Here is a 26,643-nt window from a genome sequence, read left to right as displayed (position 1 = left end):
CATCAAGAATAATCACAACTTTCCCCCTTCCTTCTCTGATCCTACATTTGGGATTTGGTCCTCCAAGGGCATTACATCATCCATCTCTGATCTGTATGTTGAGGGGAAGTTTGGATCTTTCACGCAACTCTCACAATTATTAGATTTGCCCAAATCTCACTTCTTTAGATATCTCCAGATAAGACATTTTGCTCAGAAGAACATGACAACCTTTGCAGACCTTCCACCGAACAACATTGTTGATCGCATTCTATCTCTTTCCCCAAACCGCAGGGGTCTCATCTCGGAACTTTATAAAAGTATTAGTGATATCCTTCCTCATTCACTGCAAGGTGTTAGGAGACAGTGGGAAGATGACCTTGGAGAGGGAATGAGTGAAGAGTAGTGGGAGGCGGTGCTAGATTTGATACACACCTCTTCCACCTATGCTAGACACAGCTTAATACAACTCAAAATTGTGTTGAGAGCACAGTTGACCAAAACAAGACTGGCAAAAAAAAAATCCTGATGAAGACCCCACATGCCCTCGCTTTAACGGACAACCCGCAGACTACATGCACATGTTCTGGTCCTTTCATTCTGGGATAACATTTTTAATGCATACACCAAGATGTTTAATAGAGACATAACCCCCAAACCCACATGTGCCTTATTTGGTTTTACCCATGAATCTCACTCCATTTAAGGAAAAGCTCATGTAATCATAGCATTTATTGCTCGACGTCTCATTCTCCTCTCCTGGAAGGAGCGAGCTCCCCCTAGCTTCACCAGATGGATTAGAGATGTTATGCAACCTCTAAAGCTGGATACACCCATCAAATACACCCTTAGAGGCTCTTTCCAAAACTTTAGGAAGATTTGGACTCCCTTTTTATGAGTATTATGAGAGCTTACAAATGCCACTAAACGAGGAAGACTAGCAGTTTTCGAGTGCGTCAGCTGAGGCCATTTATTGATTATTATTTACATATGTATTTATTTTAACTTATACCTTACTGGTATTTACAAATTATTTGCTTATTTTTTATTTTTCTTGTTATTAGGGCCCGAGCACTGGCGGTGCGAGGCCCTATTGACATTTTAAGGATTATTATTATTATTCTCCCTTCTACCTTCTCCTACCTTCTACTGTACCTTCTTCTCCCCAAACAAATGCCTTTTTGGCAGCCTAAACATTGATGAGAATGCATGAAACTTTGCAGATACGTCAGTCCCGGTGAAAATTTTTATATTTCATGGGTGACAGGAATGGGCATGGCAAACCGGCTCAAGAGCGCCACCTGGAAAATGTAAAATGGCGAGCCCCGCCTTTCAGTTTGATGTAGGCAAAAGAAATGTGGTGGGCATATGTAGTTCATCGAGACATTTTTCTCTTAATGTGCCATTTTTTCCTTGTTTTTACCATTTCCATGCCTCATACTTTACGGGCTGCTCACACGCTTCCGTTTGATGCGTCAACATTGACGGATGCCATTCACTTTCAATGGCTGCAGCCGAATGGCATTCTGGTTCCGTTGTTGTCCCGGTGTGTTGCGTTGCTAGCGTCGAAAGTTGAGAAATGTTCAACTTTCAGATGCGTTGCTGGAGCTGCCGACCAATCAGTTGTCTTGACGGAGAAAGACGTCATCGCAAGGCGGGATTTTCACATTTTTTGATACCAAGATGGAGGACAAACTTATCATCGTTTTGTTTCTGGCAGGTTTGCAGGATAGGATGTACCAAATACCTATGGGCACCACGTTCACGTCGCCTCAACCACAATGCATAGACGATCACCACACGTTTGACCAGATTAGCATCCATGACAGCACTAAACGAAAAGCCAGGTGGGTTTTCAAAATAGTGCGCGCTAGCAGGTTAGGAGAATCTACTGGCTGTTGCGAGCGCAGTTTCAGACAATGTGATTGGTTGTTGTTGCGTGCGGCAGACACGCCTTCCGCCATACGTTGATGGAAGCGTGTGAGCAGCCCGTTAAAGTCGCACAGAAACGGACGTTTGAGATCATCTAACTTCCGTAGTTTGACGTATTTCCGACGCAAACAAGCTATGAGGGTGGGACATAATGTTTAGAGAATTTGATTGGAACATTGACAAGTGGACGGGTTTTAAGAACTTTAGACAGATTTGATAGAAGAATAGTGTTGATTGACGGGTGGATGTCGTGAGATTATTGTCCTAAAATCTAAGGTACCTGTTGTCCTAATTGCACGTGACCTACCGTTTTCCAGGAAGTAAGAAATTATATACTTTGATATGAGATTACAACAAAAGTAGATTATTTTAATTTTTTTGGCATACATCGTTGAATAGGTGGACACTATGACCAATTATGTGAACCAAAATGGGACAGAATGCTTTCTTCATTTCTGTGCGACTAACAAAGTCCTCCTACAGATTTTATCCGATCAACTTCTTATTCGGTCAGCTTCATCTTAAGACCTTTGTGATCAAAAGTTATAAAAAAAATTGAGTTTTCACCAAACACCCTTGCAGTGGCGCCCCGCCAAATTTTGACATTTCGCCATAAAACAGGAAGTCCTCATAACTCCTCCATACATTATCCAATTTGTCCGATATTTCTCACGCTTCATATAGGTTCTGTCCTGTCATCTATGTGTCAGTCTTGCATCATACTTATAGCGCCACTTAGTGGTGAAACAGGATTTCAAAACTCCTACATACATTATCCGATTTGCACCAAATTGCTGACGCTTCATGAAGGACGCATTCTGAACACATCTATGTGTCGGTATTGAGTCACACTTACAGTGCCACCTACTGGTGAAACAGAAAGTACTCATTACTCCTACATACGTTATCCGATTTACTCCAAATTGCTCACGCTTGATGAAGGTTGCATCCTGAACACATCTGTGTGTCAGCATTGAGTCATACTTATAGCACCACCTACAGCTCAAGCAGGAAGTCATCATAACTCCTACATACATTGTCCGATTTACATTTCTCACGCTTCATCAAGGTACCGTCCTGAACACATCTATGCATCGGTATTGAGTCACGCTTAGAGCGCCACCTACTGGTGACAGGAAGTTTCTCTCAGTACTGGACACCAAAATAGCACACCCTTTACGGCGCCGCACCCTGACACACGTGGGGTTTGAGGGCCCGCTCACTGCTGCTCGCAGCCCTAGTTTTTTATTTACTTGTTTCATCCTCTCCCTTTTCTTTCTTTTTTTTTCTTACTTAACTTTTCTTTGGAATATACATAATTAGGGCCCGAGCACTGGCGGTGCGAGGCCCTATTGTATTTCGAAGGATTATTATTCTCCTACCTTCTTCTTCCAAAACAAATGCCTTTTTAGCGGCCTAAACATCGATGAAAACGGATGAAACTTTGCAGATACGTCAGTCCCGGTGAAAAATTTGATAATTCATGGGTGACGGAAATGGGCGTGGCAAAACGGCTCAAGAGCGCCCCCTGGAAAGTTTCAAATGGCGAGCCCCAGCTTTCAGTTTGATGTAGGCGAACGAAATTCGGAGGGCATATGTATTTCATCGAGACACACTAAAATGTCTCTTGGAGCTATACCCAACATGCAACAGGAAATCCGCCATTTTGCTTTTAATGTGCCATTTTGTCCTTGTTTTGACCATTTCCATGCCTCGTACTTCAACGAACTCCTCCTTCAGATTTCATCCGATCAACTTCATATTCGGTCAGCTTCATCTTAAGACCTTTGTGATCAAAAGTTATCAAAAAAATTGAGTTTTCACCAAACACCCTTGCCGTGGCGCCCCGCCAAAGTTTGACATTTCGCCATAAAACACGAGGTCCTCATAACTCCTCCATACATTATCCAATTTGTCTGATATATCTCACGCTTCATGACGGTTCTGTCCTAAACACATCTATGTGTCAGTATTGCGTCATACTTATAGCGCCACCTATTGGTGAAACAGGAAGTCCTCATAACTCCTGCATACATCATCCGATTTGTCCGATATATCTCACGCTTCATGACGGTTCTGTCCTGAACACATCTATGTTTCAGTATTGCGTCATACTTATAGCGCCACCTATTGGTGAAACAGGAAGTCCTCATAACTCATCCATACATTATCCAATTTGTCCGAAATATCTCACGCTTCATGACGGTTCTGTCCTGAACACATCTATGTGTCAGTATTGCGTCATACTTATAGCGCCACCTATTGGTGAAACATGAAGTCCTCATAACTCCTCCATACATTATCCAATTTGTCCGATATATCTCACGCTTCATGAAGGTTCTGTCCTGAACACATCTATGTGTCAGTATTGCGTCATACTTATAGCGCCACCTATTGGTGAAACAGGAAGTCCTCATAACTCCTACATACATTATCCAATTTGTCCGATATATCTCACGCTTCATGAAGGTTCTGTCCTGAACACATCTATGTTTCAGTATTGCATCATACTTATAGCGCCACCTATTGGTGAAACAGGAAGTCCCCATAACTACTACATACATTATCCGATTTGTCCGATATATCTCACGCTTCATGACGGTTCTGTCCTGAACACATCTATGTGTCAGTATTGCGTCATACTTATAGCGCCACCTATTGGTGAAACAGTAAGTCCTCATAACTCCTGCATACATCATCCGATTTGCACCAAATTGCTGACGCTTCATGAAGGTCACCTTCTGAACACATCTATGCGTCGGTATTGAGTCACACTTACAGCGCCACCTACTGGTGAAACAGTACTCATAACTCCTACATACGTAATCCGATTTACGCCAAATTGCTCTGGGTTGATGAAGGTCACGTCCTGAACACATCTGTAGGTCAGTATTGAGTCATACTTATAGCGCCGCCTACAGGTCAAGCAAGAAGTCCTCATAACTCCTACATACATTATCCGATTTACTCAACATTTCTCACGCTTCATCAAGGTACAGTCCTGAACACATCTATGCATCTGTATTACCTCACGCTTAGAGCGCCACCTACTGGTAACAGGAAGTTTCTCTCAGTACTGGACACCGAAATAGTACAGCCTTTAACGGTTGGGTGCGACACGCGTGGGGTGCGAGGGCCCGCTCAATGCTGCTCGCAGCCCTAGTTGACTTTACATTGTGCAGTGAGGATCTGGTTGTAAGGGGATTTGGGGTGGTTCAGGGAGGGAGGGATAGGGTGGGTTAGAGGGGGCAAGACAATTTCTGATATAGTAAATTACTATTTTGTACAATGTGTAATGCAGTTATACTATGTTTGTACACATCTGTATCATTGTGATCTGTATCTGTGCTGCAAGAGATGTATGTTTCTGATTGGTGTTCATTAAAAAATGTTAAAAAGAAAGAGTTAGACAAGAGGGAGACTGGAAGAGTGATATTTTAATCCTATTGGGTTTGTTTCATTTGTTTGTTGACACATTTTTGGCAATGTTCCCAAAATAATCTCATGCCAATAAAGCCATTTGAATTAGAAAAAAAAATAGAATTGGAGGAAGAGGAAGTATTCAAATTTAACAACTCTAATCCAGGAACAGGATATAAGAGTAACATGAAAACAACCTATAAAGAGATTCAGACCAAGGGGGCTGCTTTTAAGAGGCCTTGTCGGTCCGTCTGTCGGTCACTGTTTTCCTAGTCACTGTTTTCCTACCCAGCCTAAACTAGTATTCTAATTCGCACCAAATTTGGTGGAGACCTGTAGCGTGGGAAGGGGAAAACCCCTGATCCATCCACAGGTGGTACTATCGCTGACGATTAAACAAGACCACAGCTCTTTGGTGACCCTATAGGGCACTCACAGAGCATTCCCACTAACCCTCCGAGACATACTTACTGAATGGCCTGAACTTGTCAGCTAGACCATAGCTAGCCCGGCTGCACAGTGATAAAAAACAAAACAAATGCACAGTAAAAACTTCACTGAGTCTCACCATATTTGGTGCAGAGGTGTAGCATGGGATGAGGAACACCCCCTGATTTTGATAGTGATGCATCCATAGGTGGCACTATAGTAACTGATGCAAAAAGCTAATTCATGATTTTTGCTCAATATCTTTGGTTCTAAAGTTCTAAGAGCTACCAAACTTAATATACAGGGCCTTTAAATCAAGTCAGCTACAGACAAAACCAAAGGGTCTTCTGGGTCTGGCAGGAACCAGGTCTCCTGATCTTGTTTCCAATATGCATTCTCCTTGACAGTTACATAAGGATTATTGATATGATTTACTAATCTAATAAATCCACCACATACCCTAGTGCCATGAACTTCTGTATGGTGTATCTGTGAACATGAACATGAACACGTTCTTAAAACATTAACTCTTTATTTGAGTGGGGTATAATCTGGCGTAGAAGGGTAAGAAATAGCCTGTAACTAAATAATACCCATGGGTGAAAAGTAAGTATAATCTGGGCTAGCCTACTTTAACCCCCGAGTGTGTCTGAGTGTGGGAGATATAATCTGTATTTGGGAGGTGTATGAAATGACCTTGCCTTGCCTAAACTAAACCCAGGATACAAGCTGTGCTAGGAGTAGAATAGTACTAGTAGTTGCAGTAGTAATAGTACTAGCACTAGTAGTAGTAGTAGTAGTAGTAGTAGTAGTAATAGTAGTAGTAGTAATACAGATAGCAGTAGTAATAGCAGTAGTAGTACAGTAGTAGTACTAGTGGTAGTACTAGCACTAGTTGTAGTAGTAATAGTAGTAGTAGTAGTACAGGTAGTAGTAGTAATAGTAGTAGTACAGGTAGTAGTAGTAATAGTAGTAGTAGTAGTAGTAGTAGTAGTAGTAGTAGTAGTAGTAATGACAGTACTAGTAGTATAGCAGTATTAGTAGTTGTATACCCCAGGGTATAATCTGTGTTAGCCCACTTTAACCCCCAGTCTGACTGTGGGGGGTATAGTGTCCTAGGATAAACTATACCCCAGGGGTAAAGTGTCCTAGGATATTTTAACCCCTGGCCTGAGTATTGCTGGGTTAGTCTATCCTAGGACACTTTAACCCCCGGGGGTTAGTCTATCCTAGGACACTTTAACCCCCGGGGGTCAGCCTGTCTGATAGCGATGCCCCTCGTGGACCAGATAACCTGGCTGTATGTAGGCCATTGTTGAGCCACCGTCTGCGCGACACGAGACTTAACTGCCAATACACCTTTCCCCGCTGTCAAGCACCCGGAGAATAATAACCAATGAGGTTGCCTGATTTCTGGCTGCTACGGGTCAAGGGTTACAGGTTTCCATTAGGTCATTCGGTAAAGTTTTGCATTACGTCATTCAGTAACCTACATAGTTTAATGAAATTTCCATTATCAAATTAATAAATCAACCAATCAATCAATCGATACATGCATACATAGCCTACATAGGCCTACATACATAAAATAATTAATAAAAAAAACAGTGACCAAATCTACTGGCTTTGGAGAAAGGCATGCAATGTCTTGTGCAAACGATCGCATTGACATGGAAGAAAAAATCCCCTAATCCACATCTCAGGCTATAACAACCACCTTTATGAGCCAATTTAATAGAAACGAGCAGGTGCCAATTTAGTAGAAACGAGCGGGTGCTTGCTTAACTTTTTACATTTTAAATTAATTTTCCGTCATGTAGGCCTATTCTTGTTCGATGCGCATTGAGTCTATAAGATTGCTAGAGCCTAATAAACTTGCCTTCCATGCGTCTTCATCGATGGCGTCTTTGCGCATGGCGAGCCACACATGCGGCGCCGGCGCGTAGAGATGCTCTGTGTTTTCAGGCCTCATTCTGCAGGCAACAGAACGGGTGGGCAATGGGTTAAATACACAACATGTACAGCCTATATATTTAAATTCCCACAAAGAATGAAAATGTATAGCTGCTAACGGTTGGATAGCCAAAGAGTTCTGGTATTGTCCGATGTCAGGTTGAAATGTCGGCAAGGAGTTGAGCTGCAAAATCAATATCCCAACACCCTGTAGCCTTGGCTACTCTACAACTAATATCTCTGGATAACACATCTGGCATACTGTAGTTTATTTTTTAGGCTGTTATTCATTCCAAAATCAGTGGGCATGATCTCATGCAGTCAATCTACAGCAGCGGGTGAAAGGCATTGAGTGTAGGCTACTGTAGCCTACATTTGATATTTACTTTGGCTATTACACATGCAACATATCAACACATAGGCCTATTATGGGCTCGCAATTGTTAATGTCTCCGAAAATGTAGGCTATTTAAACCGGGCCTCTTTAACAAATTAGACACAGAACACTGTAGAAATAGTAGAACTATTTAACTACTTTAATTGTCATTGTTAAAGCAGTTACAACAGAATTATGAGTAAGCCAACCTAAAGGTGCTATGGACAACAAGAAATGGGCCTCTTGAACAAATTAGACACAGAACACGCAGTGGTGTAGTCTAGTCTTTTGTAGTGGGTATACTGTGATTTTTCCGTCCCAGCTATATATATATATATATATATATACACTCACTAATGCATAGGCCTAATGTAGGCTATACCTATGTCTAATTAAGAGCATTATGAAAGACCAGTTATGCGTTATCTACATGTAAATTTATTATTAAAACAAACTGACATTCACAGCTGGTAATTGGCTCAAAATCTTACTATTGATGCTGATCATACATTAATTTGTACAACAGTGAAGATCTCTTGTCCAAGCGTACATTGTTCATAAGACTGAAGCACCTTTTACACTCAGCAGTAGTGCAATGAATTATTATACAAAAAACTGCCAATGACGTTTACAGCTGGGAATTGTCAAAACTAGGCTACTGTACCAGCTTCAGAATGAAAGTGTGAATGTTCTAAGTACTCCGGTAGCGCACCGGTAACGCGGCGGCAAGGGTTCAATCCCCACTTCCGCACGTCGTGAAAGTGTGAACATTATTACGCAAGAAGATGTTGTTATGCATCCTCAGTGAGTATAAGGCGTATCACGTAGACTGCGACGATAGCATTATGCGCACACCAGCCATCAAACACACGCCAATGTTAACGGGTTGGACTAATGGGAGGTCAGACTTATGTGTCATCGGACAAAAGCTAAACAGGTCGGACAAATGGGAGGTCAATGGCATGGACCCAAATAGCTCAGCTGGCTAGGTTAGGGAATTGCTTGCTGCAAATATTCAATTTGATCTCTTTTGATTAGTGTTATTAATCATGCAAACAGCTTTGCAGATCCTCCGTTCACAGCTTTGTGTTAACGTTAGCCCTCTGAGCTAACGGCCAGCAGTTTTGTTTGAGCTGTAGCTACTTTTTGGCAAGTCACTCTCTCATTATTAATGAAAAACAATGCTGAAGTCTAGATAGACATTTACTAGCTAGAACCGACTAGGATGAGCTAACGGTACCAAGCTAATTGTTAGCACATTGTTACTATAGCCCAGCAGAGGCTATTCAACCTGTTGGAAAACACACTGTGACACTTTCTTGCATATGCATCTTCGAAGCATACACGTCTTGTCCGACCATTCCCAATAATCGGGTTAATCATGGTAATCATGGTCATGTAAACACACTTTATTGCAGAATTACCATCATGCAGCATCTGACAAACAAGAACGTGTATACGTCATCCAGCCTCCATCATGAATGACACGTCAGGCCAGATGGACCAATCCTGTCCTAATAAAAGATTGTCTTTTTAACAGATGAATGTGGTTCCCCGCAAGTGCAACAATACCTATAATATGGTGATGTCATGTTTCCAGTAGGACTGTGTTTATAAGCACACAGTTTCTGCATGTCACTGCCCCGTTAGGAAGGACCGTCCTAATGACCTTAGATTGGTTCAACAATGCAGGTTTTTTAAACTCTAAAATTGTCTCCATACACTTTTAAGTGAGAGATCAGGATGCATGTCTTCATTCTCTAGTTGAGCGCAGTGTTTTGAGTAAGTCTACTATCTGAATACTATCTACTATCCACTATCTATCATCTGAATTACTCTCAGTCTACTATCTGAATAATATTTACTTTCACTATCTGAATTATTCAGTTAATTTAATGTTTGCTGGAGTCCTGGAGCATCAGGTGTGGATGGGTTTTGCATATTTAAAGAACAGCCCACTGTGTTCCGTTGCACCAAACAAGAACATTTAAGCAGAAAGAGATAAAGGAAAGTGTTTGAAAACAGTACATGGACCCAGGTGTGGTGTCGTCTGTTAGCTGACCCAGGCGTGGTGTCGTCTGTCAGCTGACCCAGACATGGTGTCGTCTGTTAGCTGACCCAGGCGTGGTGTCATCTGTTAGCTGACCCAGGCGTGGTGTCGTCTGTTAGATGACCCAGGCGTGGTGTCGTCTGTTAGCTGACCCAGGCGTGGTGTCGTCTGTCAGCTGATCCAGACATGGTGTCGTCTGTTAGCTGACCCAGGCGTGGTGTCGTCTGTTAGCTGACCCAGGCGTGGTGTCGTCTGTCAGCTGACCCAGGCGTGGTGTCGTCTGTTAGCTGACCCAGGCGTGGTGTCATCTGTTAGCTGACCCAGGCGTGGTGTCGTCTGTTAGATGACCCAGGCGTGGTGTCGTCTGTTAGCTGACCCAGGCGTGGTGTCGTCTGTTAGCTGACCCAGGCGTGGTGTCGTCTGTTAGCTGACCCAAGCGTGGTGTCGTCTGTTAGATGACCCAGGCGTGGTGTCGTCTGTTAGATGACCCAGGCGTGGTGTCGTGTTAGCTGACCCAGGCGTCTAGGAGATAAAAGATGGGGAGGATTTCAGGGTCCAACTAAAAACCAGTAAATAGATAATTTTAGAAGATACAGTTGATGCTTTTAGGGTAAGTAGAGAACTACTACAGGCAAGCAGGAGGCTGGAAAGCTCTTGATTCGATTCCCAGTCATACCAGAGACCATAGCTGCTGGAGGAACGGATCGGTGGGGGCTCATCAAGCTTTCTCTGCTTCAGAAACAGGATCTGATCAGGTTAAAGCATTCCTCACACCGTCCAAAGACACTAGACACAACTACACACCTCAGTTTGAAGCAGCAACATGAGGAACCTCAGCTTTTCTCCCGTTCCTCTCTGGTAAACATTCTGAGCTGATGCTAGGTCAAGATTGTACATGTCACCAAATGCTTTCATTGTGGGTTGCAATCACTGAAAACCAGCGGTAATGGTTAGAGCAGTGGTTCCCAAACTTTTTCAATCAGGCCCCACTTGGGCAATTGGAAATATTTCCGGGCCCCATCTAGATTGGTAGAATTAATTATAGGCTATTGTACAAACATGGCATTTCCTATACTACTAATATTAGGCCTCAAACCCAAATAATAATAATTTAAATAATATAATAATCCGATTGATCTATTCCAATGAGGCGGAGTGGGGTAGGTCTGCGTGTGGTTTGTTTTTGTGTGCGTGTGTGTTTTTTTCACAATATGTTTATTGATTTTTGCTTACAATATAAAAGATGTAAGAAACATTAGAACGTAAACGTTTTACCCCCCAACCCTCTTCCCCAAAACATCCTATCCCAATTCACCCCCCCCCCCCCCCAAACAAACAAACACACACACAACTTGCATCAATAAAAAAAAATGTTTTAATACAAATAAAACATTTTTCCACATTTTACAATTCCCATTTAGGTATAGCTGAAATGCCCGGCTTGCATAACATTCATACATGGTTCCCAGAGCTGTACAAAGTCCTTCTGCTTGCCCTTAGCAATGTATGTCAGTCTTTCTAGTCCAATACAATCAGCAAGCTCTTTCATCCGCATTCTCAATGCTGGAGCGTCCATACCAAGCCCCCAGGATTCGAAATCTAAAGTGAAGGCCTATTGAACCGCGCCATCTTGGCTAGATTTGTAGTCACTTGGCTATTTCCGGTGACTTTTGTACTTGCGCAGTTGAGCTTCTCTGGCCGACGCGCGTCCACGAAAAAGTTCACATTTATCTGAAATGTAGACGCACGTTCCCGGCTCTCTCGGCTCTCCCCGCTTTGATTTAGCAATGAAAACCGGCTTGCATATTAACCTGTTTTTGTCAAATATATCAATTGGAGAAATTATTTTTTGATCCTGGCATCTTAGTTTTAACAGGTTAAATATAATTGAACATGTTTTGTTTGCTAGTAGATGGTATTCATTCCGTTCGCGATAACGTTATTGCAGCCAGGCTAAATTCCTCCAGGGAGCCAGTGACCGGCGAGTTGAAGAGCTTCACTCCCCGCCAGCAGGAGCTTTGGCCGCATCTCGGATAACCCGCTGAGTTCCTGGCTGCTATTTCACACTCGCCCTTGATCAATCCCAATACCGATCCATGGTAACAATGAATCAATCGTTCAGATCAGATCGGCAGTGCTGCATGCATGTTACAACATCATTGTTACCTTTATTAACATAACCATAGCCTACATTTATCTCTCTAACACTAGGCTATCCATCTTACACCAGTCGGCCATTCGATAAATGGAAGCGGTGAACGCCAACGTTGACTGAAAACACCCAAACTCAGTGTATCGTTTCATCTTCATGCTACACATCAACTCCTTTACATTGTATGTGAATAAATTCCTGTTATTCTAAAAATATCCCATTTCTGTCCATTCCTGGAAAAGGCTAATAATTGCTGTCAAATGATCACTCCAGTTTATCACCGTATCCCACTACCATTTCAACTATGCACAGGAGGTTGTCTTGTGGTCATTTTCATTAAAAAATGATTAGCCTGATCAGTTTGTTGTATGTATTAAGCCCTTTTTGAGCGGTATGCTTGTATTAATAGCTTATAGCTTGCCATACTCACCAACCTTGGGACCTCAGAAATAGGGAGCATTTCCAAACCAAATTGCGGGGGGCGGGGGCATTAAAAGCATTACAAATTAGACATTAAAAGCATTAAAACGAAATGTGAAACATTATATATATATATATATATGTGTGTATGGAGCAATTGTTTTTAATGTCCGACTTTTGTCTGTGCTGTTCAGTAAATGTGCATCTGTCCTAATTTATTGTAGCCTATCTACTACACAACCTAGTTCAAATTTATGAATCTCCCGCGGAAGTCAGGAGGGTTGGCAAGTAGGCTATGGTCACTGCTCCCCAGTAAAATTGAATAATTGAGGGGTTACTTACAGTACAAAAAAGTACAGCATTTGTAGAACTCGGATGATACTACATAAATTGCCATGCAAAGCCAGAGACTGTTGCTTGTAGACGACAAGACTGCTGTAACCATTAAAGTTTGGAGTAGGCTGCATAAGCTTACACTTAACAATGCACACACACAAAACGCTCAAAAGGGCTTAATACATACAACAAACTGATCAGGCTAATCATTTTTTAATGAAAATGACCACAAGACAACCTCCTGTGCATAGCTGAAATGGTAGTGGGATACGGTGATAAACTGGAGTGATCTTTTGACAGCAATTATTAGCCTTTTCCAAGAATGGACAGAAATGGGATATTTTTCGAATAACAGGAATTTATTCACATACAATGTAAAGGAGTTGATGTGTAGCATGAAGATGAAACGATACACTGAGTTTGGGTGTTTTCAGTCAACGTTGGCGTTCACCGCTTCCAGCTATCGAATGGCCGACTGGTGTAAGATGGATAGCCTAACGTTAGAGAGATAAATGTAGGCTATGGTTATGTTAATAAAGGTAACAATGATGTTGTAACATGCATGCAGCACTGCCGATCTGATCTGAACGATTGATTCATTGTTACCATGGATCGGTATTGGGATTGATCAAGGGCGAGTGTGAAATAGCAGCCACGAACTCAGCGGGTTATCCGAGATGCGGTAGCGGCGGCCAAAGCTCCTGCTGGCGGGGAGTGAAGCTCTTCAACTCGCCGGTCACTGGCTTCCTGGAGGAATTTAGCCTGGCTGCAATAACGTTATCGCGAACGGAATGAATACCATCTACTAGCAAACAAAACATGTTCAATTATATTTAACCTGTTAAAACTAAGATGCCAGGATCAAAAAATTATTTCTCCAATTGATATATTTGACAAAAACAGGTTAATATGCAAGCCGGTTTTCATTGCTAAATCAAAGCGGGGAGAGCCGAGAGAGCCGGGAACGTGCGTCTACATTTCAGATAAATGTGAACTTTTTCGTGGACGCGCGTCGGCCAGAGAAGCTCAACTGCGCAGTACAAAAGTCACCGGAAGGCCAGAAAAGCACAACTGCGCAAGTACAAAAGTCACCGGAAATAGTCAAATGACTACAAATTTGCCAAGATGGCGCGGTTCAATAGGGCTTCATTGTTGATAGCGGCCAGTGAATGGAGTGGCTGTATCCAGTTCTATTAATACATCCATGGTCCATACTCTTCCAGCATAGTGCAATAGCCCTCCTGGCTTGAAGAAGTCCAAAGTCCAGCAATTTAGTTTGTTTCTGTGTTTGTACAAAGTAATTCGGATATATTCCAAGCACACATAATTTGACATCCAAAGGTATTTTTCTATTAAACATTTCTGACAAATATTTTATGACATCCTTCCAGAAATGTTGTATCTTTGGACATTCCCATAGACAGTGATATAAAGTGCCTTTCTCATCTAAACACTTAGAACACACATCTGGAATATCAGCCGACATATGGTGAAGTTTGACTGGAGTTATATACACTCTCATTAACCACTTATATTGCAATAATTTCAACCTTGTATTTATTGTTTGTATGTGCCTGTGCTTTTAAACAAGCATCCTTCCAATCTCCCTCATCAATATCCTCTTGGATATCCATTTTCCAAGCATTTAATGTATCTAGTGCCGATTCAGTGCTATATGCAACCAATATGCTGTAATACTTAGACACATGGCCCCTTCCTTCTAAATTAGCAAGTGTTAGTTCTTCAAGTTATTTTTTTTAGAAATTTGATATCTCTGGCATAATTGGTCAGATGAAAGCAAAACTCCATCCACGTAAAGATCCATCATTTTCCGAATACCCTTCATATTCCATGATCTAAATCCTTCATTTTTTATACCAGGTGCAAACTGTTCATTACCCCAAATAGGAATAAACTGTGACAGTGCTGGCATGTCGCCTGTTTGTATGTATGTTTGTGTGCAGCATGCCAAACTGAAATTTTATTTTTAAGAGAAGGATTGCTTGTATGCTTCTTCAAACTCTTAACATCCGAAGAATATGGATACAAATTCAATGGTAAATCTGGGATGTAATTTTGTTCAATGCCTACCCAGGCAGGGGGCTCTGCCGTACAGAAATAATATGAAGCTGATGTCAGTTGGGCAGCCATGTAATACCATCTAAGATTGTGAAGTTGAAGTCCCCCCCTCTCATAAGGCAGATACAATAATTGAATGCGGAGCCTACTGTAGCTTTCCCATCGTTCCAGATGAATTGACCAAATAGTTTGTCAATTGTATTGTAAAACATGTTTGGCAATGGCAGCGGGAGTGTTTGAAAATAATATACAAATTTGGGTAGAATAGCCATTTTAATTACATTTATTCGGCCAATCATGGATATGAGCAATTTAGACCAGCGCTTTAGTAACTCAATTACTCCATCAACCAGGGGATCATAATTCGCTGGAATCATATCGCTGAGATCAGGAGTGATTTTAACACCCAAATACCTAAAACTCTCAGTAGTTGTCATAAATGGAGTATTTACTATGGGCAATGTCTTTCTTCCTTATTAAGAAACATTAATACTGACTTGGAATTATACATTTTATATCCAGAGAACCCCCCAAATATTAAATTAATCCAATCAGATTGGGAATACTCTTCTTTAAATTTGTCAGAAAAAATATGATATCATCCGCGTATAAGGAAATGGAATAATTTATCCCCCCGATTGTAATACCTGATATCCCAGTGTGAGCTTATACAGCCATAGCTAGAGGTTCAAATGCTAAAGTGAATAGCAATGGATCTCAGCAATTGGATTTGTGTAAAGCAGCCTAATCCATTTGAGGAAAGTTTCAGAATCCGAATCTTGCTAGTACTTCAAAAAGGTAACCCCATTCTAATAATAACTATGCCATATCTCTTGTGCTATGCCTCACATATAATATATTCATAACCCTCCTAATATTATGATAACCTTGTCTTTTTAATACAAAACCTTGTTGATCATCCATAATAAGATGAGGGAGATACACATCTAATCTTCTAACAAGTGCTTTACAAAGTATTTTTGTGTCACATCCCATTAAACTAATTGGTCTGTAAGATGAGCATTCCATTGGGGGCGTGTTTGGTTTCAATATTAGGGTAATGATAGCCAATCTTAATGAATCCGGGAGGGTTCCTTTAATAAATGATTCCTCATACATGTCAAGGAGTGGCCTTACAAGTTGTTTCTTAAATGTTTTATAAAATTCTATTGGCAACCCGTCAGGTCCGGGTGCTTTGCCGCTATTAACATCCCCAATAGCCTCATAAAGCTCATTTGGTGTCAATGGACTGTCCAATGCTATTTTGTCTTATCCTGATATAGTCTGGAAGTTTAGCTCTTCAAGAAATATACTCTGAGCTGTACTATTCCCCGTACATTCAGATCATATGTTAAAGGACGATGCTCGTTTTTGACAACCTGGACATTATTTACGACATATTATAAGACGTTTGACTCACCGAGATCACTTTGGTGTAGTTCGGAGGCATGTAGAAGAAATTTAAAATCCAGCGCGAGCCAGTATATCCATGTAATGGCGGTGGTCGGGGCACTTAGAATGCAGTTTCTAAAAATCTATTTTCTGCCGCGAAACGGTTGTTTTCATCAATCTGTCTTGATGAATCGCTAGTTGTGCTTACATAGAGCATAGGCCTGTTGTGGTTTTCACATGCCATGATCTTTAGAAACGTCTTTCGAAACGAAATAGCTTCCTCACTTGCTCCAGCACGCATGCGCACAGCGCGCAATCGTTGCTCCAGCACGCTGTGCGCATGCGTGCTGGAGCAAGTGGGGAAGCTATTTCGTGTCTAAAGACGTTTCTAAAGATCATATTACAGAGGCATGTGAAATACCACAACAGGCCTATGCTCTATGTAAGCACAACTAGCGATTCATCAAGACGGATTGATGAAAACAACCGTTTCGCGGCAGAAAATAGATTTAGAAACTGCATTCTAAGTGCCCCGACCACCGCCATTACATGGATATACTGGCTCGTGCTGGATTTTAAATTTCTTCTACATGCCTCCGAACTACACCAAAGTGATCTCGGTGAGTCAAACGTCTTATAATATGTCGTAAATAAGGTCCAGGTTGTCAAAAACGAGCATTGTCCTTTAACTTATAAACGTCTCTGAAAGTATTATTTATCTCTAGTGAATCCATAGTCAAATGACCAGATGATGACTTTATACAATTAACTGCCCTTTCAGCTTGTATTTTCTTTCTCTTCCAGGCCAATAATGTACCTGCTTGTTCCCCTTGGTCATAGTATGTCTGTCTAGTCCACATTAAACATTTAGCTTGGTCATAGTATGTCTGTCTAGTCCACATTAAAGGGGAGAGCAAATGTACATTTTCAACCATTTAAAATAAGTCTTTGGGGTCCCCAATACATGTCTTTGAGTATTTTACCAGAAAATACTACTTGGATTGAGTGTTATACCAAGCACAATATGCCTATTTTGAGCTGCGCTCCAAATCACAAGGATTGAGGGTTTTTTTCCTATGCAAATGAGCTGCCCCTCCTCCACGCCCACTCTGTGATGTCATTCCATTGCGAACGAAAGCGAGTGTGTAGCTGCGATACTGAAACAGTTTTGCGGTGCAATCATAGTTTGCCCGAGCATGGCGAATGTTACACTAGGGTTACACAAACACAACATCATACAACATAGAATCCTTACATTTACTTTCACATTTGCTGTCTAACAGCAGTCCAACGACTGCAGCTATCGGACCTCAGGCAACTGCAGTCGACAGGCTAAAGAACGAGGACTGTTGACGACGCGATGCTACTAAAATGATCAATATCTAACAAAAACATAACGTTAGCTGGCTAGTCTTGACAATCTCCACTCAAATTCCATTGTCCTCTCTCCCCGACTTGACACGACCGTGTGCTCCCATGATCTGCACACGGTTAGCCTAGCTAGCTCGATACCAGGCTAACGTTACACCATTCGACTCAAAACAATGAAAGCTAGATTCTGTTGGCAGAGGGGAATCCGATGATGTCCACATCTAAACATTTGATCAGTTTTACTAACCGCTAGATCAACGATAAGCCTACCAATGTCCTTCACTAACGTTACATGCATCTGGGGTGAGGCTAACGTGTAGTTATTAGCTAGCTAGCATTGGTACTAGGCTATAGCCTAGACAAAGAGAAACAGCACAATTACTTACTCTTCCTGCATGATTTCCGCGGACAGTAGGTATAGCTTTATCATCCAGGTTGAGATGACTGTGTCCTGCATTGTACTGACCCCGGTTGACAAAGCAATCTGGCAAAAAATGGTGAGCACAGACCAACAGCCTTTTAGGAACTTGAGCAGGTACTTTGCCATCAAAAATAAACTTAATCCACTCAGCTCTTCTATCCACTGAGGTTGGGAGACGATGTAGCGATTTCTGCTGGTTATTACACCCAAGAACAGAGCATTTAAGGTACGCAGACATTATGCTAGCTTGCGAGGCCAGCAACACTGCAAACCTTTATAGCCAGGTGAGGCAGGTAGGCGGAGATATTCAAACGAGGGTGGGATTATTATAATGAGTCTATGCTTCTGACGTCAGAAGCATAGATCGAATTGAGTCGCCAGCTGGGAGCTGGGTTTTCTGCATTTCGCCACCCACAACAAAATGAATGGGTTGTCTTACCTGATCGTTTGTGTATTAGTAGGGCCATCAGAGACTCAAATGTATATGCAAAAACACTGAAAAAGGGCGTTTTGCATTTGCTGTCCCCTTTAAACATTTAGCCACTTTATCAGTTGTCAATTTATCATGTTTAGCTCTTAAGATGGACAGATCATGTAATTTCTCAGGGCCATTGTCATAAATTCCGGTTTCAGCTCTTTTAATTTGTTTTTCTAATGTTTGTAATTCCTGTTTATGCCGCTTAGTTTTAGAACTTGAATAACTAATGTTATGTTATGTTATTTTTATTTATAATGCGCCCCCAACAAACTGTTACATCAGCCCAGGGCGCAGCCCGGGTACAAAGAGAGACAAACAAAAACAAAGGACTGCAGAGACACAAAATAATCAAGAAACTACATTTAAGACACAAGACAAGGACATAAATTATAGATCATCTTTGACAAAGTGGTGAGTTTTAAGATGTGCTCTAAAAGAGTCCAGGGTGGTGGCGGACTTGATGTTCAGAGGAAGCTTGTTCCATAGCCCAGGTGCCATCACAGAGAATGCACGGTCTCCCTTTGTGACAAGTTTTGACCGTGGGACCTTCAGGGTCATCTGGTTGTCAGATCTGAGCCGACGACCAGGCCTGAAGCTGGTAGGTTGGTCCAGGAGATCTTTGATCTAAGCTGGGTCGAGACCATTGAGGGCTTTGAAGACATACGTAAGTATCTTGAATTTCACTCTGCGCTTCACTGGGAGCCAGTGAAGGGAGGAGAGGACAGGAGAAATGTGTTCCCTCATCTTAGTGTCTGTCACCAGCCTGGCAGCGGCATTTTGGACTAGCTGCATGCTGTGGATGGTCTTGTCGGTGACCCCGGCATAGAGGGCATTACAATAGTCCAGTCTGGAGAAGATGAGCATTAGTACGACCCTCCGTAGGTCGCTGGAGGAGAGGAAGGACTTGATTTTGGATACTGTGCGCAGTTGGAAAAAACAGGATTGCACCACAGATCTCACTTGCTTGTCAAACTTGAGGTCTGTGTCGAATATGACCCCAAGGTTTCTGACGTGGGATTTTTCAAGGGTGGACAAACTTTCTAGATTATTTCTAATCTGACTAATCGAGGTGGAGTTGCCGATCAGAAGGATTTCACTAAAATATCTCCCCTTATATCAGCTTTGAATGCTTCCCATCTAATACTGGCTGTGGTTTTGTCTGTATTTGGTTCAAAATATTTATCAATGCATTTCCCCACAAATTCAACAAAGGTTGGATCCCTGAGCAAATAAACTTGTAACCGCCATCTCGAGCAATTATCAAATCTACCTAAATAGATCTCAATGGAGACTGTAGATCTATCCAACTTGTCAAGAGTACAGTTAAAGTCCCCGCCAATAATATAATGCCTCTCTAAGGTACAATGATGGATCGTCTTCATTGGGCCCGTAGAAAACGTTTAGTTTTTGTGACAGAATATTACCATGAAGAATAATGCATCTTCCAGATGAATCTGTAGTAGTTTTAATGATTTGAAATGCTACTGATCTGTGTATAAGGATAACTACACCCCTTGCATGAGTGTTATAGCAAGCATGAAACACTTGGCCTGACCAACGCAGCCATAGTGTTAGCCATGCCAGTCAGACGGGTGTCAATATTGTCCAACCTCTTCCCGGAGTGATTTCAGTTCATTTAGAACATCAGTTACATTAGCCATGTCGCTAGCGCTAACTTTAGCTGTGCCACTCTGTGATTTCTGCGAAGTTGTAGCAGGATTCTTGCATAAAAATGTCACACTGCTTGGTTGCAGTTTGTTTTGACATATCACCGCAGAGGTTCTTTTAAACAAATTAGCAGTATATTTTATATTTTAGGGGTTTTAAATGAAATCGTGTACGATTGATCAGAGCCTTTTCGATAAGCTGCCACCTTGGTCTCTGGCCATGTGACCCCCTCCCGCGTGTGGTTTGTTGTTGTGGAGGGGCTGATACTGGCTCTTTCCACTCGAGTGGCCCACTTATGTAGATTTTATGTAAACAAAACAAGGTATCCAGGTAACGCCTCCTAAAAGTTTTGCTCCTCTCTCGCTTATCTGCAGTAGCCTAGCCTAGCCTGAAACACCTAGCCTAGCCTAGCCTGAAACACCTAGCCTAGCCTAGCCTGAAACACCTAGCCTAGCCTGAAACACCTAGCCTAGCCTAGCCTGAAACACCTAGCCTAGCCTGAAACACCTAGCCTAGCCTAGCCTGAAACACCTAGCCTAGCCTGAAACACGTAGCCTAGCCTAGCCTGAAACACGAATGCCTTGCAATGCCTTAACAATGGACAATAACAGCGTTTGTGAGAAAACGTATATAGGTTTCTGAATGTGCTCTTTATGAAGACACAAGCGTTTTTTCCAAATGAACTCTTTTTTTCTTCTTTTTTTTCCCCACGCCCCACCTGCAGTACCTCCGCGCTCCACTAGGGGGGGGGGGCGCACCCCACACTTTGGGAAACACTGGGTTAGAGCATATTGACTAGAACTCTGGTTCAAAACCGGGCCATGCCACTTGACAATCTTTGCCTGTTGTGCCCTTGAGCAAGGCACTTACCCTGAACACTAGCTCAAAAAAACATTCTACGTCGAATAAAAGCATAAACACAAAATTACCAAATTATAAATGGTGTGTTTCCAGTGTCCTTCTCTCCAGTCTCTCTCTCTCTCTCTCTCTCTCACACACACACACACACACACACATACACACAACTGTCAGAGGAAGGTGGCAGCATTTCAGAAACAAGTCAACAGATTGATTTTTTCCATCAGTCATATCAGGCTCCAGGCATTGACTGGACCTTAGTAGAACCACTTTTCTGGAATCTTCAAGTGTTCCCCTGCATACCTGACAGATGAGCGTGACCCTGCTGTCTGGCACACGCGTGCAGGCGTTAACACAGCGTGTTGAGGCAAGGATGGACAGGGGGTCGGGGACTCAATATGACAGTAACAGAGACTTGTACACAAGTGAACATGGATTCAAACCCCTGTCTGACAACACAGACACTTGTAGACAGGTGGATATGGGTTCAAATCCCTTTCTGCCAACACACACTTGTAGACAGGTGGATATGGGTTCAAATCCGTCTGTGAACACAGCTGCCTGGGGCCTGTTTGGCCCTGATAGGAACAGAGTGTAGCAGCCATCTGGCCGTTTAACACCATCGTCTGGCCATGGTCCTGTTTAAGAGGGTGACCTGTGTTTGAGTCTGTGTTTGTGAGAACAGTGGGGCAGTTTACTGGCTTCACACCCCCTCTCTGTTACTCTCGCTGTCTCTGGCTGTGCCTCCATCTCCGAGTGATCTCAAGCTTGCTCTTACACGCACGCATGCACACACACACACACACACACACACACACACACACACACACACACACACATACCGAGACGTCATCCTTGCTTTGCTCATTTCTGCCACTGCTCTTTTCTAACAATGACTGTATCCCCCCCTATCCTCGCCTCTCCTCTCTGTTTCTGTCTCTCTCCTCTATCTCTCCCCTCTCTCCCTCCCTGGGAGGGAGAAAGATAGGGAGCTATCTTTCTCCATCTCTCTCCACCTCTCTCTCTTCCCCCTCTAACCCTGCTCCTCTCCCCCCCTCCCTCTCCTCCTCCTCCAGATGCAGGATGCTATGGGCTATGAGCTGCCCTGGGTCTACTTTGTCAGTCTGGTCATCTTTGGCTCCTTTTTCGTTCTAAATCTGGTTCTGGGGGTGTTGAGCGGGTAAGAGCTGCCTGTGTGTGTGTGTATGTGTGTGTGTGTGTGTGTCCTTGCTGTGTTGGATGAACAGGCAACAAGACTCAAGGGGCCCTGGTTGGTGTTGAGGTGGGGGTGGGACCTCTATGTCCAGCAGGTCAACATGGGGTGTTGAGGTTGTTGAGGAAGGGTCAGCAGGTTGGTGAGGAGGAGGCTTCAGGGGTCAAGTTGCTGTATGCTAAACTCAGCGCAGTTGTGGATTATGCTGATATGGCCTGACGCCATCATCGCCACAGCTGCAGCTGCTGGGGGAAGTGATGTCACAGCCTGTTGGAGCATGGAGGTGCCTGCCCATAACAGAGGGACACACTAATGACACGCTAATGACATGGAACAGAACAGGACATGAACAGAACGTTGAACAGAACGCTGAACAGAACGCTGAACAGAACACTGAACAACGCTGAACAGAACGCTGAACAGAACATGAACAGAACACTGAACAACGCTGAACAGAACGCTGAATAGGACAGGGGGTAGAATTCTGAACAGGACAGGGGAACCTGCCTTTCCTACCTCCCGACGTCTCTCCATCAGCCTCTCTCATCTTTGCTTTTCTTCCTCACCCCCCCCTCCCCCCCGCCCCCTCTCTCGCCCTCCTTTCTCTCCTCTTTCTGCTCTCTCTCTCTCCCCCCTCTTCCCCTCTCTCTTCCTCTTTAGACAGGTCAGGCAGGATGCTGATGGAGTTGTTATTAAAGTTCCCCTGTGTGGTTGAATCCCTAGACAGAGGGACTCTGATCTCCCTGTCCGACTCCAGCTCATCTCAGCTCATCTCAGCCCAGCTCATCTCAGCCCATCTCAGTTCAGCTCATCTCAGCTCATCTCAGCTCATCTCAGCTCATCTCAGCCCAGCTCATCTCAGCCCAGCTCATCTCAGCCCATCTCAGCTCAGTTCAGCTCATCTCATCTCAGCTCATCTCAGCCCATCTCAGCTCAGTTCAGCTCATCTCATCTCAGCTCATCTCTGCCCATCTCAGCTCATCTCATCTCAGCCCAGCTCAGCTCATCTCAGCTCATCTCAGCTCAGCAGATCTTGGAGCAGCAGGCGGCTAGCCTGACGTCAGACAGAACGTCAACTTGTTACACTGTTCTTCAGTCTGATGCTGCTTCCTCTAGGGTTAGGGTTAGGGTTATCTCTCTAGGGTTTGGGTTATCTCTCTAGGGTTAGGGTTATCTCTCTAGGGTTAGGGTTATCTCTCTAGGGTTAGGGTTATCTCTCTAGGGTTATCTCTCTAGGGTTAGGGTCAGGGTTATCTCTCTAGGGTTTGGGTTATCTCTCTAGGGTTTGGGTTATCTCTCTAGGGTTTGGGTTATCTCTCTAGGGTTAGGGTTATCTCTCTAGGGTTAGGGTTATCTCTCTAGGGTTATCTCTCTAGGGTTAGGGTCAGGGTTATCTCTCTAGGGTTAGGGTTATCTCTCTAGGGTTAGGGTTATCTCTCTAGGGTTATCTCTCTAGGGTTAGGGTCAGGGTTATCTCTCTAGGGTTTGGGTTATCTCTCTAGGGTTTGGGTTATCTCTCTAGGGTTTGGGTTATCTCTCTAGGGTTAGGGTTATCTCTCTAGGGTTAGGGTTATCTCTCTAGGGTTATCTCTCTAGGGTTAGGGTCAGGGTTATCTCTCTAGGGTTTGGGTTATCTCTCTAGGGTTTGGGTTATCTCTCTAGGGTTAGGGTTATCTCTAGGGTTAGGGTTATCTCTCTAGGGTTAGGGTTATCTCTAGGGTTAGGGTTATCTCTCTAGGGTTAGGGTTATCTCTCTAGGGTTAGGGTTATCTCTCTAGGGTTAGGGTTATCTCTCTAGGGTTAGGGTTATCTCTCTAGGGTTATCTCTCTAGCCACATCCCATGGGGCCCTTGGCGCTGATCGCTCATCCCCTGCGGCGTTCGTTGGACTGATCATTTTCTACTGGGAGAAACCGCTGCTTCCTGTAGCAGCGCCAGACCAAGGATCAGTGACCTGGTGGAGTGGGCGGATCCAGGCTGTATTAACCCTGCCCAGCCTCCAGAGGCAGCGTTGAGCAGGGGGGTCAATTATTCACACCCAGGTGGTTGAACCAGAGGCTGGAAAATCACACATCCAACTCGCCAGTCTTCTGGTGACCAGGTGGTAACCAGGTGTTAACCAGAGCTACTATGGGATGGATTGTGGTTGTGTGGTGCAGTAGAGAATGTGCTGCGGGGTGGTCCAGTCCAGCCCAGTGGAGTCTTGTTGCCTGTTAGTCCATGTTGTTTTGCTAACTCTCCCTACCCCCCCTCCCCTCCCTCCACCCCCCTCCCCCAGGTCAACGATGCCGTAGGGAATGGCTGGCCGTGGGTGTATTTTGTGACTCTGATCATCATAGGGTCATTCTTTGTGCTTAACTTGGTTCTGGGTGTTCTGAGCGGGTAAGGACCAGACCAGGACCAGGGCCACTAACGGCCACTACAGGCTTTCTTCAGCCTGAGCTGTCTGCCTCTCCTCCTCTTCATCCACCTCCTCCTCCTCCTCCTCCTCCTCCCACGTCATGTGTGTAGACTGTATTAATCCTCTCTTCACTTTGAGTCAAGTTAAGCTTCAAACCATGTGCTTCAGTTGTGGCATCTATCTAATGCTCTGTATGAGTTAGGGTTAGCCTAACAGCATCTGTCTGCCTGTCTCTCTGTATGAGCCTAGCAGCATCTGTCTGTCTGTCTGTCTCTCTGTATGAGCCTAGCAGCATCTGTCTGTCTGTCTGTCTGTATGAGCCTAGCAGCATCTGTCTGTCTGTCTGTCTGTCTGTCTGTATGAGCCTAGCAGCATCTGTCTGTCTGTCTCTCTGTATGAGCCTAACAGCATCTGTCTGTCTGTCTGTCTCTCTGTATGAGCCTAGCAGCATCTGTCTGTCTCAGTGTCTGTCTGTCTCTCAGTGTCTGTCTGTCTCTCAGTGTCTGTCTGTCTCTCTGTATGAGCCTAGCAGCATCTGTCTGTCTGTCTGTCTCTCTGTATGAGCCTAGCAGCATCTGTCTGTCTGTCTCTCTGTATGAGCCTAACAGCATCTGTCTGTCTCAGTGTCTGTCTCTCAGTGTCTGTCTGTCTCTCAGTGTCTGTCTGTCTCTCTGTATGAGCCTAACAGCATCTGTCTGTCTGTCTCTCAGTGTCTGTCTGTCTCTCAGTGTCTGTCTGTCTCTCTGTATGAGCCTAACAGCATCTGTCTGTCTGTCTCTCAGTGTCTGTCTGTCTCTCTGTATGCTAATGTCTGCTGAACCGTTGTCGTCTTGTCATTGTCGCCATCTCTGCCGAAGACTACTATATACTGTATACTCATTAGCATAGCACAGAGAGAGAGAGAGGGGGAGGGGGGAGAGAGAGGGATGGGGGAGAGAGAGGGAGGGGGGAGAGAGGGAGGAGAGGGGGAGGGGGGAGAGAGGGAGGGGGAGAGAGAGAGAAGGAGGAGAGAGAGAGGGAGGGGGAGAGGAAGGGAGGGGGAGAGAGGGAGGGAGGGGGAGAGAGAGAGGGAGGGGGGAGAGAGAGTGAGGGGGGAGAGAGAGGGAGGGGGAGAGAGAGAGAGGGAGGGGGGAGAGAGAGGGAGGGAGGGGGAGAGAGAGAGAGGGGGGAGAGAGGGAGGGAGGGGGAGAGAGAGAGAGGGAGGGAGGGGGAGAGAGAGAGGGGGGGGGAGAGAGAGAGGGAGGGAGGGGGAGAGAGAGAGTAGAACATTGTGAGGATGAGGCTGGTTTCCTAGAGCCTCTTAGTTCAGACTTCATCGTTGTCAGGGGGAACTGGCCCATAGCAACTTAGACCGAAGATGAGTGTTTTCTAACTGTGACTCTAACCCACTGATGTGGAGCACGTGTGTGTATTTGTTGTGTGTGTGTATGTTTGTTTGTATGTGTGTTGCTGTAATTGCATCACACCCTTGGTGCCACCACAAACCACCCAATCACAGATACAGTACATGTACACACACGCGCGCACACACACACACACACAAACACACACATTGATTTCTTCAAGTACCCACCAGGGAGGTAGACTGAGGCTCTGCTCCTCTACTGCTCCTGAGCATAGAAAGAGAACAGAATAGAGTTGCAACACACACATGCACACACATACACACCAAGGTAATAATAGTTTTGCTTTTGTCAGTAGTTTTTATTTTTATAT

At 43.9% G+C, this 26,643-nt stretch overlaps 1 protein-coding gene across 1 annotated transcript in view; it reads left to right on the top strand.

The window, feature by feature from the left end:
* LOC311317037 (voltage-dependent L-type calcium channel subunit alpha-1C-like) overlaps positions 1-26,643 on the top strand; it is a gene marked incomplete at both ends in the record, with an annotated part of 479,213 nt that overhangs the window by 378,298 nt on the left and 74,272 nt on the right. The window contains one exon of the mRNA XM_084448035.1: positions 22,391-22,494. Within this exon, the coding sequence (XP_084304161.1) occupies positions 22,391-22,494 (104 nt within the window). The remainder of the gene's footprint in view (positions 1-22,390; positions 22,495-26,643) is intronic.

The sequence above is a fragment of the Borostomias antarcticus genome, assembly GCF_949987555.1.
Source record: "Borostomias antarcticus genome assembly, chromosome: 13".
In the NCBI taxonomy this organism is placed as follows: Eukaryota; Metazoa; Chordata; class Actinopteri; order Stomiiformes; family Stomiidae; genus Borostomias; species Borostomias antarcticus.
The sequence above is the reverse complement of the archived record's forward strand: the minus strand, read 5'-3'. Positions and strand labels throughout refer to the sequence as shown.